This window comes from Psammomys obesus, unplaced genomic scaffold (assembly GCF_907164565.1).
Source record: "Psammomys obesus unplaced genomic scaffold, mPsaObe1.curated_primary_1811, whole genome shotgun sequence".
Taxonomy (NCBI): Eukaryota; Metazoa; Chordata; class Mammalia; order Rodentia; family Muridae; genus Psammomys; species Psammomys obesus.
In genome coordinates this window covers 3056095-3073696 of record NW_026596101.1, presented here as the reverse complement: position 1 = coordinate 3073696, position 17602 = coordinate 3056095, and the positions used below count along the sequence as shown (strand labels likewise).

General features: G+C 39.1%; 1 protein-coding gene across 1 annotated transcript in view; it reads left to right on the top strand.

Moving 5' to 3' along the window:
* Grm7 (glutamate metabotropic receptor 7) overlaps positions 1 to 17602 on the top strand; it is an 881798-nt gene that overhangs the window by 701862 nt on the left and 162334 nt on the right. Inside the window, exon 7 of the mRNA XM_055628422.1 lies at positions 13775 to 14710. Within this exon, the coding sequence (XP_055484397.1) occupies positions 13775 to 14710 (936 nt within the window). The remainder of the gene's footprint in view (positions 1 to 13774; positions 14711 to 17602) is intronic.

Sequence of the window (17602 nt, the reverse complement as noted above, 5' to 3'; positions counted from 1 at the left end):
TGTGTGTGTGTGTGTGTGCATGTGTGTGTGTGTGTGTATTTGCACACGTGCATGTAGGTGCACATGAATATGAAGGTCAATGTCATGTGTCCTCCTATATTGATTTTCACCTTAGTTTTTGAGAAGGGGATACTTGCTCAGGTTACCATTTACGAAGAGTGACCTTGGAGTTCACTGATTCAGATACGCTAATTTGACAGCAAGCTCCAGGGAGCTGTTTGTCTCTGCCTCCCCAGTGCTGAAGCTGCAGATCTGCTTTTGTGCCCAGCTTTGCATGTGAGCAGTAGGCACTGAACAGAGGCCATCATTCTCCTCAGCCTCCTGCAGTGGTTCTCCATTCTATGTACCTGAGATTCTGCCAAGGACTAGTATTCACCACAGTGACATAAGAGAATCCTTTCTAAGTCTCTACTAAACGCTGCCTGATCTTCACTGTCTATCCTACACTGTCTATCCTCTACGTCAAAAGGGAAGCTAGAGGTGCGGGAGCTTATACACCCAGGAAGGACAAGAAAGCAATAAACAAATGCCTTCCTGTCTCTGGCGGGAGACCTACTGATCAGCTTTCTTCTAGCCTAACCCGGCAGAGGATGTGCCTCACCCCAGGTGAGTGTGTGAAAAGCAATTTGCAAGTTGTCTTCAGAATGAAAACATAAAACAAATGCTCGAGCAGGTTAGAAAAGATTTAGTACGGGAGATATGAATACCGACTTCTACTGTTCTTGCTTGCATAGTTTGTCATATTTAAAATAGGTCAGATTCAGAAGGCTCAACCTAAGGAAGATTGTTCAAGGGCATGAAAGAGGGTAATTTTTTTTTTCTCATAAGGATTTATGCCTTTCTGTATTAATCCTGAAAGTTCTTTCCTGTGATAGGATCTGCCCCAGGTTTCATATCTCATTTTAGGCTGTGTGTAGGATTAGAAAGAAACAGGTCTTGGCAATAGTTTTTAAGGTGTAAGTAGCATAAGAAAGAGAGTAATGGCATAGATAAAATGCTCAGATATTTCAAATAGTGAAGAAGCTATTTCTGGCTTGGTGGCATCGAGGAAACTCTGGGACCTTTAGACTAGTTGTGGAGGAATTAGGAGAAACAACTTTTCTTGTCACAGGGAAGTCCAGCTCCCTCAGTCATGGGGTGGTGTTGGAGTCCTTTCTAAAAACTCTTTTAGTTACATTTATTTTATCTTTTTTTTCTCCCTACTCCACCCCAATTCCTTCCAACACCCCAGGGTTTCTTAGTGGTTCCCTGCTGGTTAGGGTCATCGGGTTCCTAGGAGCCAGTCTGATCCTCATTTCAGGAGATCTCCAACTTCTTGTCTCACAACAGCAACCAGGAGCAGCCAGGGGAAAGCAAGAGCAGCATTGTTCTTTTCCTGAGCCCTCACTCTGTGGGTTCTCTCCAGGGGCCTCAGATTTAAACTTTCTGCAACCGGCAAAGAGTTCCCCTCAGAGCCTGCATGAGGCAAATAGTCTGCTGTTGTGGACCATCTGAATCAGTCCCATATCCCACACCTTGGACCAAAACAAAAACATGTTTGTATCCACAATAGGATGGTGGATGTTACAGGGGGAGGGGAGATGCAGCAGTTGGCTTGGTGTAGGAGCACTTGAACACTATGAACACAAAGAAAGCTAATCAGTTAGTGTCTCTGGTGGACAGTTTGAAATCCACGTAAGATTCAGAGGTTCTAGAATTCACACTTATCTTCTGCTGCTGCTCTTCCTGGGCACAAAATGAGATTTACATTGTAAACACAGTCTCAGCCCTCACTGGTTTATATTGCAGTTAAATGAGATAGGATAAGAAATAAATATCTGTGCAGGGGTTCTAGGTTATCTCCATGAATAGTCCTTGGTTGGAGTATGAGTCTCTGGGAAGTTCCCTGTGTTCAAATTTTCTTGTTCTGTTGCTCTCCTTGTGGAGTTCCTGTCCTCTCCAGCTCTTGCTATTTCCCACTTCTTACATAAAATTCCATTCGCTCTGCCCGACAGTTGGCCATCAGGCTCACAGATGTAGCCCATGGCAGTTCAGTGTCCAAGTGGGTTACATAGTAATGGGAAGAGGGACTGCCTCTGACATAATCTGATTGGCCTGCTCTTTGATCACCTCCCTCTGAGGGGGGAGCAGCCTTACCAGGCAACAGAAGATGAGAATGCAGCCACTTTTGATGAGAACTGATAGTCTAAAATCAGAAAGAGGGAGAGAGGACCTCCCTTATCAGTGGACTTGGGGAGTGGCATGCATGCAGAAAGGGGAGGAAGGGTGGGATCAGGAGGGGAGGAGAGAGTGGCTTATGGGGGGATACAAAATGAATAAAGTGTAATTAATAATAATAATAAAAATAAAAAAAATAAAAATAAAAAAGAAGAGACACCACAGTTTTGCCTGTAGCCTGATCTTATGGAGGCATTTCTTTAATTGAGGCTCTCTCCTCTCAGATGACTAGTTTGTGACAAGTTAACATAACACTATACAGGACAGGGGAATATGAAGTTTGCTTGATGAATGGAAATAAAACCTTGTGCTGAAAAAAAAAAGAAATAAATATCTAGGAAGATGATATTAAATAGCCATTGTTATGGGGATAAGTGGTAAAGAATAAAGAAACAAAAAGTAGGCCCTAAAGTCAAAGGCAGCAGACATTAAGGAGATGAAACAATGGTGACTCAGAGACCAGCACCAGAGAATGCATGGAGGAAAGGGTTTGACTGAAGATGCCAGAAATTAATTTTCCAAAAGATACTTTTTTTTGGGGGGGAGGGCTGTAGAAAGGGAGCCTTTCTGACATTCGTTATCTGATAATTTTAAACAATAGAACTCATTCCCTGGCTATTGAGTAATGTGCTCTCTTCATTTGTCTTATCAATGAGCCTACAAGATAACCTTGTAGTCTCCATTTCATAGTTTTTAAATTGTAAGGTTCAAAAAGCATAAGGCATTTACCTAAGTTGGCTATGCTAGGATTTGTATACATCCTTCTCATTGCAATGTCCATGTTAATTGTTCCTCTGGGTACACAATGAAGGCAAGTTGGAAGGCATCTAGAGAAAGAAGGGTAGCTAATAGGTGTTTAGATGTGTAAAGGCTAAAGTGCTTTGACATGTGACTTTGGTGTCATTTTTTTTTTTTTTGGAAGAAGCACAGTTAAAGAAAGAGAATGGGATGAGGAAACTTAATTATCTGGAATGAGCAAGTCACCACAAGATGTTCTTGTATAAATTAATAACTATATGAGTAGTTACTGTGTCATAGACACCATGCTATTTACATAAACATGTCATCTTGCTTAGTCTTCAAAACATTTAAGTTCAGCCTCCCTTTAGTCTTCTTTGCCTTTGGTCAAGGAAGAGGTGAGGTGAAGGGAGCCAGTGTTTGGACCTAGAGAGCAATTTTCTAGCTCTCACTCTTTCTATTTTGAGATGTAGCTAAATTTATCTGTGGATGAATGGTAGTCAAGGGGAGCCAGCAGTTCCTGAAAGTGAGTTCTGTCCTTAGTGGTGGCTTTACGGATGGCTCCTGTTCCACTTATCTGCACTGTGCTAATTGTGCCCATTTCTCCTCTACCCAGCAATTGGGCACTCCATATTTAATTCCCTTTCTTTCCACAAGAAAATGTCAAGGGCGTTTCAACTGCACATGTTCACTCTATAGATAGACATGCCTTGGATGCACAGAAAACAGATGGGTCTCCAAAAGTGATCGTAGATCTTTCGCTTTCTTACAGAAGTATTTTCATTTAAATTTCTCTCCTAAGAGCTGTATGAAAGTGTGGAAAATATATTTACATATATAATAAAATGCTGTTTAGATAGATATATTGTATGAGGTTTAAATCAAGTATATGTATATATATACATATATATGTATATGTATATATATATATATATCCTCTAACATTAATTATTTTAATGGCATAAAGCTTTTTCTTTTTTTTTTTTTTTAAAGATGAGGTTCAGAGACAGTAAATACCTTGCTGAGAGTAGCCATGTTGGGACTTGAATATATATCCTTCTAATATCAACCCTCAGGCTGTGAGTGGACTATATATGTGGATACACCAGATCAGGTTGAAAGGTATTTGGGAAAACACAGAGAAATGTAAGGACATTAGGTAACACATTTCCAGGGCTACAGCCTGAAATATTCTGACAGTTAGTTCTGGTGGTATTTGGATAGAAGATAATGTTTTCTTTTAGCTGTTAGCAGGTGTATCATTTTTAGCTATAATCGCCATACTGTACACAAAAGTCCATCAGAAATTCATACTTGTTGATTAACAGTATCACATTCCTCTATCCTCTGCTCTCCTCCCCAGCCTCTAGTTGCACTGTGTTGCCCTAGACATTTAATTTTGACTGCAGAAACCTTGCTGATAAGGGACTGTTCTTTTGTCAACTCATCTAAGTACTGCTACCCGTCTCTCTATGATGCTGAGATTCTGAAGTAAAGGGAGGCAGTAACACCATGAAACTCAAACCTTAGTCCAAGAGATAGGCTTTAATCAAGGGACAGGTTTTAATAGGATGATTTGGTTTTGTTTTGTTTTTTTTTAATTGCTGTGAAGAATCTTTAAAGGTTTATAAAAGGAAGCCCCAATGCAGTGAGTCTAATGACCAACAGCAGCCTAGTGATCTCGAGTTGTAGGTCATTGTGTGTTTCATTTAAGACACTGTGGTGGGAAGCTTGGTGAGACTGAGATAAAGTCAGGGGAGTGAAGCCATCTTATGGGTGTCTTAAAAACTATTCATGGCTGTCCAGGAGTCTTGATAGCCATGAAAAGGCACTGAAGGGATTAAAAACGTGACACCCAATCAGGAAACTAACATTCTTACTGCTGTGCAAATAAAGGGATTAAGAGGTGGCCAGTGGTATTCCATTGTGTAAATGTACCAGAATTTCTGTATCCATTCCTCCATTAATGGACATCTGGTTTGTTTCCAGATTCTGGCTATTACAAATAAAGCTGCTATGAACTTGGTTGAGCAAATGTCCTTGTTGTATACTTGAGCATCTTTTGGATATAGGCCTAGGAGTGGTATAGCTGGATCTTGAGGAAGCACTATTTCTAATTGTCTGAGAAAGCACCAGATTGATTTCCAAAGTGGTTGTACAAGTTTACATTTCCACCAGCAATGGAGGAAGGCTCACCTTTCTCCACATCCCCTCCAGCAAGTATTGTCTCTTGAATTTTTGATCTTAGCCATTCTGATGGGTGTAAGGTGAAATCTCAGGGTCGTTTTGATTTGCATTTCCCTGATGACTAAGGACATTGAGCATTTCTTTATATGTTTCTCGGCCAGTCGATATTCCTTTATTAAGAATTCTCTGTTTAGCTCTGTACTCCATTTTTTAATTGGATTACTTGATTTGTTGTTTTTTTTTAACTTATTGAGTTCTTTTTATATACTGGATATTAGCCCTCTGTCAGATATAGGGTTGGTGAAGATCCTTTTCCAGTATGTAAGCTGTTGTTTTGTTTTGACAACAGCGTCCTTTGCTTTACAGAAGCTTTTCAGTTTCATGAGGTCCCATTTTTTGATTGTTGATCTTAGAGCCTATGCTGTTGGTGTTCGGTTCAGGGAGTTTTTTCCTGTGCAAATTAGTTCAAGGATCTTCCCCAGTTTTCTTCTCACAGGTTTAGTGTGTCTGGCTTTATGTTGAGGCCTTTGATCCACTTAGACTTTAGTTTTGTGCAGGGTGATAAATATGGATCTATTTGCATTTTTCTACATGTAGACATCCAGTTAGACCAGCACCATTTGTTGAAGATGCTGTCTTTTTTTCCATTGTATGGTTTTGGCATCTTTGTCAAAAAATCAAGTGTTCATAGGTGTGTGAGTTTATTTCTGGGTCTTCTATTCTATTCCATTGATTCCCCCATTCTGTTTCTATGCCAGAACCATGCAGTTTTTATTACTATTGCTTTGTAGCACAACTTGAGAGCAGGGATGGAGATACCTCCAGACAATCTATTGTTGTACAGAATTGTTTTAGCAATTCTGTGGGGTTTTTGTTTGTTCGTTTGTTTGTTTTTGCATATGAAATTGAGAATTGTTCTTTCAAGGTCTGTAAAGAGTTGTGTTGGTATTTTGATGGGAATTGCATTGAATCTGTAGATTGCTTTTTGGTAGGATGGCCATTTTCACTATGTTAATCCTACAAATCCATGAACATGGAAGATCTTTCCATCTTCTGATATCTTCTTTAATTTCTTTCTTCAGAGAGTTGATTTTTTTTTTTCAAACAGGTGTTTCACATGCTCATCATGAGTGATCTATCTCAGAAGCAAAAAGACACACATGGAATATACTCACTTATAATTGGATATTAGAAATTTAGTATAGAATAAACCTATTAAAATCTGTACACCTAAAGAAGCTAAGCAAGATGGAGGACCTTTGGCAAGATGATCAGTCCTCACTCAGAAAGGCAAATGGGATGCACATAGGAAGAGGGAGAAAACAAGGGCAGGACAGGAGGCTACCACAGAGGGCCTCTGAAAGACTCTACTCAGCAGGGTATCGAAGCAGAGGCTGAGACTCATAGCCAAATTTTGTACAGAGTGCAGGGAAACTTATGAAAGAAGTGGAAGATATATGACCTGGATGGGACAGGAGTTCTACAAGGAGAGCCACGGAATCAAGATATCTGAGCCCATGGGTATTTTCTGAGACTGATACTCCAACCAAGGGCCATATGTGGAGATAACCTAGAACTCCTGCATAGATGTAGCCCATGGTAGCTCAGTGTCCAAGTAGGTTCCGTAGTAATGGGAACAGGTACTGTTTCTGACAAGAACTCAGTGGCTGGCTCTTTGATCACCCTTCTCTGAGGAGGGAACAGCCTTACCAGGCCATAGAGGAAGACAATGCAGCCAATCCTGATGAGAACTGACATGTTAGGGTCAGAGGGAAGAGGAGGAGTACCTCCCTTACCAGTGGACTTGGGAAGGGGCATGGAAGGAGATGAGGGAGGGGGGGGTGAGATTGGGAGGGAATTAGGAGGAGGCAACAGCTGGGATACAAAGTGAATAAACTGTAATCAATAAATATAAATTACTATAAAAAATGAGGTGGCCAGTGGGAATGTGTATGGAGAAAACATAAGACAGTTTTTGCCAAAGATATCACAAGAGCAAAGATGGGGAAAAGTTGATTCTATTCTCAAAGCCTAGGACTTCTTCTGTTTTGGTTTGGTTTTTGTGTTTTGTTGATGTTATTGTTGTTGTTGTTTTATCTGCTTAGTCCCCGGAAGCTAAAACAGGGCCTAAAACCCAGTAATGCAGTAAATCCTCAATATATGTTAAATATAATAATAATGAAGAACTGAAGCAGTCTTTTCAAGAAAGTATGCTGATATATAGCACATATCTTCCTTTGGGCATAAGTCTTATTAGGAGGAAGGGCCTAGAGACTAGGGTCAGGCCTTGAGAAGGGATGGAGAACATTAGAAAGAACATGGTACAATGTAAATAAGAGCCAGATATATTTCTTTAACCAAAGGCCTTTAACATTTGGGAAGGAACTTCGTGAAAGCAAGAATAAGTTAAAAAAAAATAGAGAGAGAGAAATGGGTAGATAGCCACTCTATCTGTCAGGGTTTTCTAAAGGAAGAGAGTGACTACATATACATATATCTATACATAGATATATGTATATGTATATACATATATATACAGAATTCATTAGAGTGCCTTATAGGCTGTGGGTTTAGTAGTACAACAATGGTGATCCCATGACATACAGGACAAGAAAATAATTCAGTAGTTGTTTATTCCATGGGGCTGGATATCTTAGCATTCCTAATCTGGTGCTGGAGTCCCAGGCAATTCTGAGAATCTGGTCCTTATTCTATGTTGGAATCTCAAAGACATAGGGTATATTACAAGGGAAGAAATTCCTCAGCAGGAGCATTATAGTTATAGTTGAACCTGTCACCAAGAATAAGTTTAAGTAGGAAAAAACGATGTGGCCCAGATTTAGGATGGGTCTTCTGACCTCAAATAATCCAATCCAAAAATATCCCTGTCAGGCCTACCTAGCTACTTGGGTTTTAGCTGGTTCTAGATATAGTCAAGGTGACAACCAAAATTGGCCATCACAGCCACCATGAAAGGGATGGCAAGAGGAAGGCCAGGGAAAGAACAAAGGAGCCTCTTCAAAGAAAATTCTCAGAACAATTTCCCAAGCAAGGAAGATATGGGGCTTAAATCCAGAAATGTTCCCAACTCTGGGGATTTATAACTCCAACATCTTACCAATAAGGTTTGAATAACCAGGTAAGCATTTCAGGGAACGATGAGATATTATTTAACAAGACCAAAAATAGGCTAGCTTATTTACTGTCAGTATTTTCTAACTTAATATTTTTTTATCACCATTGCTATTATTACTGTGTGCCTGTGTATGCATGTATGTGAGCACACATGCATGAATGTCACAGTGTATATACGTGGCTTTCAGGAGGTGATTATCTTATTCCACCATGCTGGTCTTAGAGATCAAACTCAGATCTTCAGGCTTGGCAGCAAGCGCATTTCCCGCTGAGCTATCTCACTGGCCCAAGATGTAGTGCTAAGCTCATTAAGCAGCGAATATTTCTTCACAGTAACCCAGCTCTTTGTAGCTCCACAATCAGTTTGCTGCCTGCATACTGAAGACATGCCAACCCTGAGCTCAACTCCATAGAGACTGTGAAGGTTGGTTGTAGCCTTCAGAAGGTTTTGAACCCTCTGGGTGATTCCAGGAAACGCAATCTGCAAGCAGAGTTGGTACACTGATTCAAATTTAGAGTTGACCTGGTGTTAGTATTTCAAGGGCTTTGCACTGGGTGAAGTTCTGAGTCTTTTCTTGTATGGTCTATTGCATGTCAAGAGAAAATTTCTGTTGGTACCGTGTACAAGGCTTCCATCTTGAAGTATATTAAGAAAAGATGATTGCTGTGATTACAGGTTGTGAAGAAGTTGAATCTGCATTAATGAGTGTTTTTATTATAATGTAGAAAGAAGCCTTGAAATTCTCTCCTAGTCTTGCTAAACTGCCAAATGTTTAAAAATAGGGCCTTAGTTTTAAAACATATTGAGATACTTCAGAATCTGTGGATGCTTGAAAGAGGAATGCCACTCATAGCCTCTGGCACTCAAACACTTGGTCCCCAGTTTCTTGCACTTTTTGTGGAGTCTAGGTCGTGCAACTCTATTAGAGAAAGCATGTCAGTGAGGGAGGACTTTGAGATTAAAATCCCCCTGTCAATTCTTGTTTGCTCTCTCTGCTTTGTGTTTGGATTTGAGGATGTGAGTTGTCAACTTCTTGCTAATGTCACCATGCCAGGTACTTGCTGCCATGCATCCCTGCCATAAAGGACTCATCTCTCTGAGAGTGTAAGCTGGAACAAACCCTTCCATCCATAACTATCTTTGGTCATGCCGTATTCTCATAAAAACAGAAAAGTGACTAATACAGGAGTTTTGTGAAACTCTTTGTGCTCCCACCTCCCACAGTCTTCACATGGGTCCTGTCCTTCTACAGACAACTCTTCATTCCTGTGCATTTATTTCTAAATAGTTTTCCCCGCCCCACAAAATAGACAGACTAAATGTATTTTAATGAGCAAATGGCGTTTCGATTAGATACCTTTCTGTTTCATTAGCTCATTCTATAAAAGTTCTAATAAGTCAGAATAATATTGCAGGAAGTTTTACAGTTACAGAAGAAGCCAGCTTGGTTGATGGAGAATATGTAAATGGAATTTCACCAGAAAAAGCATCCTTAGCATGACAAAACTTTCCTTTGAATAGAAAGTATTTGTGTGAGAGAAGAAATAAATGTCTCATAGATGAAAATGGATGCATCAAAGAAAGGGTTTTTTTATCCTTCCTCTTACTCTATTTGGTTGTTTTGCAGCATGACAGTGCACAATTTAGCTTTTAAAATTGTAGCCATTCTAAGAGCTAACAATTCTTATAAGGTAACTAACTCTTTCCTAGGTTTAGAACAGTTTTCTGCCAAGTACTTTATGTCCAGAATGAGGAGCCAATGGGCACCATGATAGGTTCCATTGCTCACGAGTAAGTCCAAAGTAATCTACAGGCCTGCTTGCCTAAATCTAGTATTTTGCTTTCCATCTTTCTAAAAATGTTCAGGAGGTAGAAAAGTGTTTTTGTTTGTTTGTTTGTTTTTATCATGTGAGACTTTCCACTTCTCTTTTCTCCTGGAGTTCCAATTATTTGTGCAACTGTTGGTGTCTTTGTTAACATATTGTTGTTCTTGATGACATGTTGGAGGGTCAGGATGTACCAAACCCCAAAGCCAGAAAAGTTCCTTCTTTGAATGTTGGGCTGTATTTAGTAAACTATTCTTGAAGGGTTAGCTGTCCTTAAGGAAAATTTGTCATTTTATGTTCAAAGTTTCCGGAAGGATGTACTCTGATTTTTGTAACATGATTATGACATTCATTACATAGTTCTTTGACATTTGCCTGGGTCTGAGGAGACAGACATGGCCCATAGGTAGATGGAAGTATATAAAGAAAAAAGAGGAAACTCGGGTTATGATGAGATATTTAATTTTAATTGGGCATGTTAATTGCTGGACTTCAATACTCTGATAGCTGGACTTTGTTAGTCATTTCAAGAGGAAGAATTGGCCAAATAAGGGAATAGACCTTAGGGGCTTGATTTAGGAATGCAATCTAATGATTTTTCAGCCAGGTAGAGGGAAAGAGGGAGAAAAGCAAGGCCTATCAAAGCCATGCTGAACCTGGTCAGAGTCCATTCAGTTTTCCTAGAGCAAAACATGCCCCACTGTGGTAATTTAAGCCCCTATCTTCTAAGTAAGATGCTGTATATCCCTATCTTTAACCTAATGTTTTTATACCTAAAATTTAGTTTCCCATCTTACTGAAACATGGTCGTGTTACAGAGCTCAGAGAAAACATCCTAATTCCATTTTGCAAACAACATTGGAGTCATACTTGAATTTTTCATAACTATAACTGATTAGCATTTTTCAATAGTTACCCATGGGCATTTGTAGCTGTGATTCCTTTTTAGAAAGTAAAATGCTAATCTGTATAGATAACAATTGGCACAACCAAATCATGTGCATCTCATTTCCTGGAAAACCGGTACACTTGTTACCTTCATAGGAAAAGGATAATATTTCCAATCGTGTTATTTAGTAGCCCGGGGAGTAAATTTAGACTTCTGTTCATTTGGAGCTAGAGGTGACTCTATTGCATTAATATATGTAATTAAATAGAGTTGAAATCGACTTTAAATGAAAATTGAAAACAAATTAAGCAATCACTCAATGTAATGCTTGTGGTTATAGCCTTTGTGTTTATTTAGATACATTGGAAAAAAAAAAAAAAAACAGAACAAATTCCTATATTTCCATGGGTTTTATTTTACTCCAAGAGGAAAACACAGGATGATGGCAGTGTTTGGGATTATTTTAAAAGATCATATATAATGGATACTTGTTTTGATGTCCATATGAGCCCCACACGAATGCCTACTGATCAAATTCTAATGATAGCTGTTAATGCTGGAATCAGACAATCACGAATTCAGCCCATGGAATCTACTTGTTGGCTTTATTCATTACTCTCACAGTAACCATGACTAGGCTCCTTTAATTTGACATTGGATAGCATTTGTGTTCCTAATAGCAAAGATTTTAAATGTGCCTACTTCTTAGAATCTGACACTTGTAACGTTATTGCCTATCATTTTTGTCTTATTATAAGCTTTATCTCCTTAATTTTATGGCTTTGGGATGACTGCCAATGACTTACTGCCTCAAAAGATATTATTCCAAATGAACATATTATGGCTTATATTTACTTAGATTTATTAGTGCTGACTTGGGTTTTGTGCTCAGGCAAATGAGTTCACACCAAAGTCCTCAGAACATTCTTGGGACAGTGGTTCAAGTTTAAAACCAACTGTTAGAAAGTTAAGACATTTTACTCTTTAAGCCATGCAGCTTTGTTGATTGAATTAGGTCTTTTGGTTTAGACTTTGTATGTTGCTTATATACAGAAACTGATGGGAGCTAGTTTCCTATTCTACATTGCTTTCCACATTAACAGCACCAAAATTCCAATGACTGATAAAGGCTCATTGCCTTATTCTCTTATCTCTAAAAATAATATTGATTTTAAAATGTTTTGAAGTTTCCAGTATCTTTCTAATCTGTTTTTGGCACAATTATATTAAAATTCTAATTAGGTCAATATTAAAAATTCAATTAGAGAGAGTCAGCCATAGCTCTTTGATGGGATTTATTTTATAAAATAATTAACTGGCAGTTTATCTTTTTAAGGTTGTTTCAACTGAAACTATGTAGTTAGTGTGACTTGTATTCAGGCCCTTAGATTCAGGCAATAGAAGTACAAATTGTACTGATATGCCATGGATGATGTATTAGGCAGAGTTGAATATATTATCTCACACAATGATGTAGTCTAAGGCAATGCCTACTGCAGGCACTATTATATCCAAGACCTCTGTTCTGCTGTTACTCTCTGTCAGCCTCTTTATCTAACACATTATTCCTGTAGCCAGGAGCGCTAGCCAACAAGGACAATAATTTTTATTTCCTGTTATCTGAGGAAATTAAATGAAACTAAATTATCTGACAGGGTCATAGGAATTTCATGGCTTTGAGTTTGAAATGTGACACTAGTTAACAAGGGTGGTCCCTGAACAGGCCTGAGCAGTATCACCTGGGATCTTGTTAGGGCTGCTCATTCTCAGGCCTTGTACCAGACTCAAAGAAGGAGAAAAACCTTGGAGTGGATCTCAGGAAGTCTCATAAAATGCCCTCCGAGACCCCTATACATGCTCGAGCCAGAGAACAACTACAGTGTGCTATCTGGCCAGGCCATGTGTGCAACCCTCTGCTTCTATGGGTAATGTATAGTCCCACAGGATAGAAAAGGGATCTGAAAACCTCATAGAAAGAAGGAAAGGCAGGCAGAGTGCTGGCCACAAGGGAAAAGGGTGGTGCCAGTGGCATCCAACTCTGCAGCAATGTTCTCCCTAGTATGGAATGCTGTCTCCCAGAACACCACTGACAGTAATGGCTTCCCCCCAAAAGCCAATATTCCAACACAGCCAGTACACTTTCCTTTCTCTGCTGTGCCACAGAGATCTGGGTTTAAGTTTGTCTTTAGAGGGATGGTTGGCAAACATTTAAATGTTTTTGAACCATACAATTCCTTCAATTCCCTTGTCTAATACTTCTTGCAGGCTGTGAAGTGGTCTAGTTCAGTTGCAGCCTAGAATAATGAGCAGCATTGCTGTTCTCTGATGAGGAGCCAGGTGGATCTGGCTGTTAAAAAAGCTTTCAATGGTCGTGACCATTATATGAGGGAATTCTACATGGCCTGTAAAATCTGGGATGGGGGAAGGTGGTCAATACTGCAGTGTTACCTAAAATATTAAAAGTCTGTGTATTTGTGTGTGTGAGTATAAGAGAGAGAGAGGAAAAAAAAAAACACCTAATTTGAAAGATGAGTGGTTTTTCATGTTGCTGTCAATTTTGTGTGCCCAGCGACCACCCACTAAATCTGACACTTCTTTGCTCACCTTCATAGGGGATAGAGTTGGGTGCATTTCCAGGTATCTCTCCATAGGTGCTCTGGAGAATTCCCTGGGCAAGTGATGTCTACAATAATGTTGGAATTGTTTGTGCTTTTTGTTCTTTCTGGTTATTATCTTTTTAATGACCTGACTGCTTTGTCTCATTTCTTGTGCTACATACAGATAGAGGACATGCAGTGGGGCAAAGGTGTCCGGGAGATCCCGTCCTCTGTGTGCACATTGCCCTGCAAGCCTGGACAGAGGAAGAAAACCCAGAAGGGGACACCTTGTTGCTGGACCTGTGAGCCCTGTGATGGATACCAGTATCAGTTTGATGAGATGACATGTCAGCATTGTCCCTACGACCAGAGGCCCAATGAGAACCGAACTGGCTGCCAGAACATCCCCATCATCAAACTGGAGTGGCACTCCCCCTGGGCTGTCATTCCTGTCTTCCTGGCAATGTTGGGGATCATTGCCACCATCTTCGTCATGGCCACTTTCATCCGCTACAATGACACACCCATCGTCAGGGCATCTGGGCGGGAACTCAGCTATGTTTTATTGACAGGCATATTTCTCTGCTACATCATCACCTTCCTAATGATTGCCAAGCCAGACGTGGCAGTGTGTTCATTCCGACGTGTCTTCTTGGGCTTGGGAATGTGCATTAGTTATGCAGCCCTTCTAACAAAAACTAATCGGATTTATCGCATATTCGAGCAGGGCAAGAAATCGGTGACAGCTCCCAGACTCATAAGCCCGACGTCACAACTAGCAATCACTTCCAGTTTAATATCGGTGCAGCTTCTAGGTGTCTTCATTTGGTTTGGGGTTGACCCACCCAACATCATCATAGACTATGATGAGCATAAGACAATGAACCCAGAACAAGCCAGGGGAGTTCTCAAATGTGACATCACAGACCTTCAAATCATTTGCTCTTTGGGATATAGCATTCTTCTCATGGTCACATGCACTGTGTATGCCATCAAGACTCGGGGTGTGCCCGAGAATTTTAATGAAGCCAAGCCCATTGGATTCACTATGTACACAACGTGTATCGTATGGCTTGCCTTCATCCCGATATTTTTTGGTACTGCGCAGTCAGCAGAAAAGGTAGGTGAAAATGTACATCTCACAGTGCATTCCAGAAATGTCTAGTTTTGTGCATATTGAAACCAAAATGGTTGTGTCCTCCAAATAGATTTATGTATATAGAATAGAAGGTACGAAATACATAAAAAACCTTAGATTAGTAGAATAATGGTACAGGAGTTTAAAATTTTTAAGTAAGCTCTCCTCTTTGAACCTACTGAAAACCAAAGACATGTGACCTTTCCAAGTGAATATATTTGTTATAAAATTATCATAATTAGGCATTTTCCAAGACAAGATAGTCTAATCTAACTCAATAAAACCCTTCCCTTCATTCACTCACCATTCCCGTTCCTACATAAATGCTTCTTTAGGATAGACCTTGGCCTCCGTAGCTGTGTTTCATGTGGGTGTAAATGCATGGTACTCTTGGTGCTCCTGGTGCTCATCACTATAGGTCAGTGGTTCTCAACCTCTGGGCTGCAGCCTCTTTGGATGTTGAACAACCCTTTCACAGGTGTTGCCTAAGACCATCAGAAAACACAGATATTATCAGTACATTTCATAACAGTAGAAACATTACAATTTTGAAGTAGCAACAAAAATAATTTTATTGTTGAGGGTCATCACGACATGAGGAACTGTATTAGAGGGTAGCAGCCTTAGGAAAGTTGAGAACCACTGCTATAGATGTTCTGTCTTCTTAGTAGCTCATCTAGGCTGTTACTGCAGATTAGCTGATGGACACGGACATTAGTTATGCTGTATCAAGTTCCTACAGTTTAGTATATCTTAATCCCAGCAGGAAATCATAATGAGATCTAGGGAGTTTTCAGAGAGAAGCAGGAAAGAAGGGAGAGGAAGGGAGGGAGGGAGGAAAGGAGAAAAGGAGGGAGAATGAAAGGGAGACAGACAGGGACAGAGAGAAAGAGAGAGAAAGATAAAGGCTGTCAATGATTGAGGTTGTTACAAGATTCAGTTAGAATACATGTCCCTGCATGCACTGATGATTTAATTAATCTATAAATTAGATGACCCTCATATGTTGTTTTTAATGTGCTTAATGTATATTTAGTTGTACATATGATTTGCATACCAAGTAGTAACTGCAGTATTGATCCTAGACATGCTGAATACACCTTTGATTTTTACACTTTCCCATCTGGCTACAGTTTTACACATATGAAAATGACACAAACCTAAAACATCAATGTAGAAATTCCTCAGTTGGTGTGAGTGGCTCCAATAGAGTGGCTTGGCTGAAAAGACTAAGTCATTCATATAGGAGAGAGCCTTTTTAGTAATCTAGTTCATATTAGAACATCGGGGGTCATCTTGTTCCAATCTAATTTTAATAAATTTGTTAATGTTTTTATTATTTGTTTTTACATTTGTGTGTGTGTGTGTGTGTGTGTGTGTGTGTGTGTGTGTGTGTGTTTCTACGCACACATACATGTGTCCATGCTAAAATATGTATGAGGACAACTTGCAAAGGCTGGTCACTCCTACCACGTGGGTCTCAGGGACCGACCCTAGGTCATCAGTATTAGCAGCAAGTGCCTGTACTTGATGATCCCTATTTCTGGTTCTTAAACAGAGCTTTTAGATGTGTAGGGACTTTGACTGAAAAAAAAGATATTGAGTTGAATATATAAAAACTTATAAAATTGATGCTGTCAGAAATTAGTTTAGCAATTCGTTAATACCTCTGTCTTTGCATGCTATTTATAAGATATTAGTGGTGTTAGCTGATTTTTCTGCTTAGATGCTGTAGTAACCTAAATTGTGTGGTTCCAAAACTATAAGTTTGTCTTTTTAAAGTGGCTATTTCATGAAACCAAGCAGAATTCTCAAATTACAGGCACTGAATGGCTCTGGAATACAGCTTTCATCATAAAATATCTTAGACAAAATTCTTCCAAAACATATAGTTATTGAACATTGGTGGTTTCCAACAGTATTTTTCAGATTCATAATGCATGTTTATTGTCTGTGAAACCAACTTGAATTTCATTTTATTTCCTCTGTCTAATTCTGGGCCAAGGGAAGAGTAAAATATGAGTTAGGGTACTGAAATGCAATAGAAATGAAAAATAAACTTGTAAATGTCTGCTGGTAGGTTGGTAACTAGTATAATTTTTAGAGGGGACAATGACTCTCTTCAACTCTCATGAAGATTTTTTTTTTGCTATTAAAACAATATCATGTACAACAGGGTAAAGGCATTAATTATATCCTATGTATGTATTCTTGGTGATATAAAAAGCAAAAAACTGTTGCAGTAACGTTAAAATTGTGTCTTGTTATATCCCATATACCTCTTCTTGATGATGATGGCTGAATTAGCATTAGAAGTATTTCTTCTTGAAATGATTTTTGGTAATGTTATTTCTGTGTTATTTGCGTTATTTCATTCTTCATTGTGGGCCATATCTACTTGTGACTGTGGAGGTTTTTTTTTTTTTTTCAATTAAAGTCACATATGTGATTCTTTACAAAATTGAAAGAAATAGGAAGTTTTGAGAAATCCACTCAGTGGATTCTAGTTTCTATTGATGATATTGTACTGGTAGAATCAGACCTTGGAAGAGATTCAGCTGTCTTCAGATAGTGTGAGTTCCAATCCTTCAGTTTTACAAAACAAAATTTTCTTTGTATACTCTTCACAGCTTATGGTGTTTTACATGCTTCATTGGCACAATTAAAAGTACAGAACTGCCAACTAGGAACAGTGAATTTCTACGTGACAATTCACGTGCCTGAAAGACAGGCATATGGCTAGGAAAACATGAATGAACAATTAAGAAAATCACTCTGTGTATAGCATCTAAATTATCCAAAGAGGCAAGTTGCCAAACAAAACAAAGACCTCACAGCAAAATGCAATTTAAATATATATATATATATATATAT